Source organism: Penaeus monodon, chromosome 32 (genome assembly GCF_015228065.2).
Source record: "Penaeus monodon isolate SGIC_2016 chromosome 32, NSTDA_Pmon_1, whole genome shotgun sequence".
Classification (NCBI taxonomy): domain Eukaryota; kingdom Metazoa; phylum Arthropoda; class Malacostraca; order Decapoda; family Penaeidae; genus Penaeus; species Penaeus monodon.
Window position 1 is genome coordinate 5,157,616 of NC_051417.1, and position 1,732 is coordinate 5,159,347.

At 55.0% G+C, this 1,732-nt stretch overlaps 1 protein-coding gene across 1 annotated transcript in view; it reads right to left on the reverse strand.

Annotated features, from left to right (window-relative positions):
* The window catches only part of LOC119593372 (protein Tob1-like), a gene marked incomplete at its 5' end in the record, with an annotated part of 3,172 nt that overhangs the window by 564 nt on the left and 876 nt on the right, over window positions 1-1,732 (reverse strand). Inside the window, 1 exon segment of the mRNA XM_037942302.1 lies at window positions 1-1,732. Within this exon segment, the coding sequence (XP_037798230.1) occupies window positions 1,346-1,732 (387 nt within the window).

Consider the following 1,732-nt stretch of genomic DNA (forward strand, 5'->3'; position numbering starts at 1 on the left):
ATAGATATTCACCCTCGATCACATCTTGTCATCTGAGTGCCACCCAAGTGTTACCGGAGGGGCCACTTTGGTGCCAAAGGAGTCACAGCTTCGTATAACTTGGACAAAACCAGCAAGCGCTCTCCAGCCGCTGTGGCCTCACGCTGCTACCCCCTGCTGCCCAGTGCCCGGCCGCGGGTGCCGTGCCCCGGCAGCAGGCGGGTACCAGGTTGGTGCCACGGCAGCGGTGCCATGTCGACGATGCCACTCGCCACCATAAGTGCCACCGGGGTACCACCCAAGTGCCACTCGCGAGCCACCTTGATGTCAGCAGAACGCACTCTTACGCCATTCCCGAAACGCCTGACTTGGCACAACTTCAAGAGGACGTGTGAGTGCCATCGGGTGCCACCATCCAGGCGTCAAGCGGTGTAACCTTGGTGTCATCTTCGGGACGTAGGGATTTAGTTACCAAAATGAACTAAAGAAAAGGGCAGCGCCCACCAAAAGGGCTCAGGGCCCACCAGAAGGGTGCGAGACCCACCAGCTAGAAGAGTATTTGGTTGTGTACTGGAGACTCTCCTCGGAGGACTCGGCGTACACCCATCTGTTACTTTGCTTTTTGTGTTCCACAGCAGCGTGAAGATAAACTGTTGATCATTTCTTTTTGGTTAAAATTCCGTGGTGAAGAATGAAGCTGGAGCCTCCCCACACTGATAACAAGACTGGGTGTATATTTGTACTGGACCGCTACTACATTCTTCTATCACACGTCTTATCACAAAATTATTTATTTTTCGTACCTTAAGAGAAACCGTACCGGTTAGTTAATAGTTGTACAAGTAAGAAAAATATATGCCATATTTGTTAATGATAATAAAGAGTACATATTGTACAACAATGTAATCTTATCCATGCTTACAACAAGTGTGAACAATCTCGATCACCCCTACGATACAGGAACCCTCAAAATGTTCAGACAAACATAACCTATGTACAGATTCACAACCATCGGCTTTGAAAAGTCAACCTTTCAATTACCTTAGTCTGATAAACCTTGGGCAACTCTGCATTGTTCTATTAAACATGGGCATATTCTTCATTATACTATAAACCAAAAGCGTCTATACCTGAGGCAGTACAAAATTATAAAAGGTGAAGGATATTGGCAGGTGGTGTCAGATCTGCTGGTGCGGTGGTGGGCGGTGACGGCCAGCAGCCAGCTGCCCCGCCCACACGCCCACACGCCCGCCCGTCCTCCTGCTGGGACACGCTCATGTTCAGGCGACACCTTTTGATTTTGTTCCGTGGCGGGTCAGGGAGACAACGGGAAGGCTGCTGGTGCTGTGGCTGGCCCGCCCATCCTCTAGTTGGCCACCAGGAGGTGCTGGTACTGGGAGGCTGGGTACACGCCCATCACGCCCTCGTTCAGACCAGAGGCTTTGTCACCCGCGCCCATGGAAGCAGCGCCAGGGGCGGCCCCGCCCATCATGCCTCCGTTCACGGGCTCGTACATGGGGAACTTGGGGGCGGGTCCCTGCTGGCTGGCGGGGGGGAGCAGATCGGTGAAGAAGGACGGTGAGGTGAAGCCCTGGTCGAACATGCCGCGGCCCCAGGGGTTGTAGGCCCCTCCGGCGGGGGCGCCCCCGGGGAAGTACACGCCGGGGGCCTCCAGCGGCGGGTTGGGGCTGAGGGAGCGCGGCCTGGACGGGGGGAACTGGCTGCCGAAGCCGGCCGTCGCTACCGCCACTGC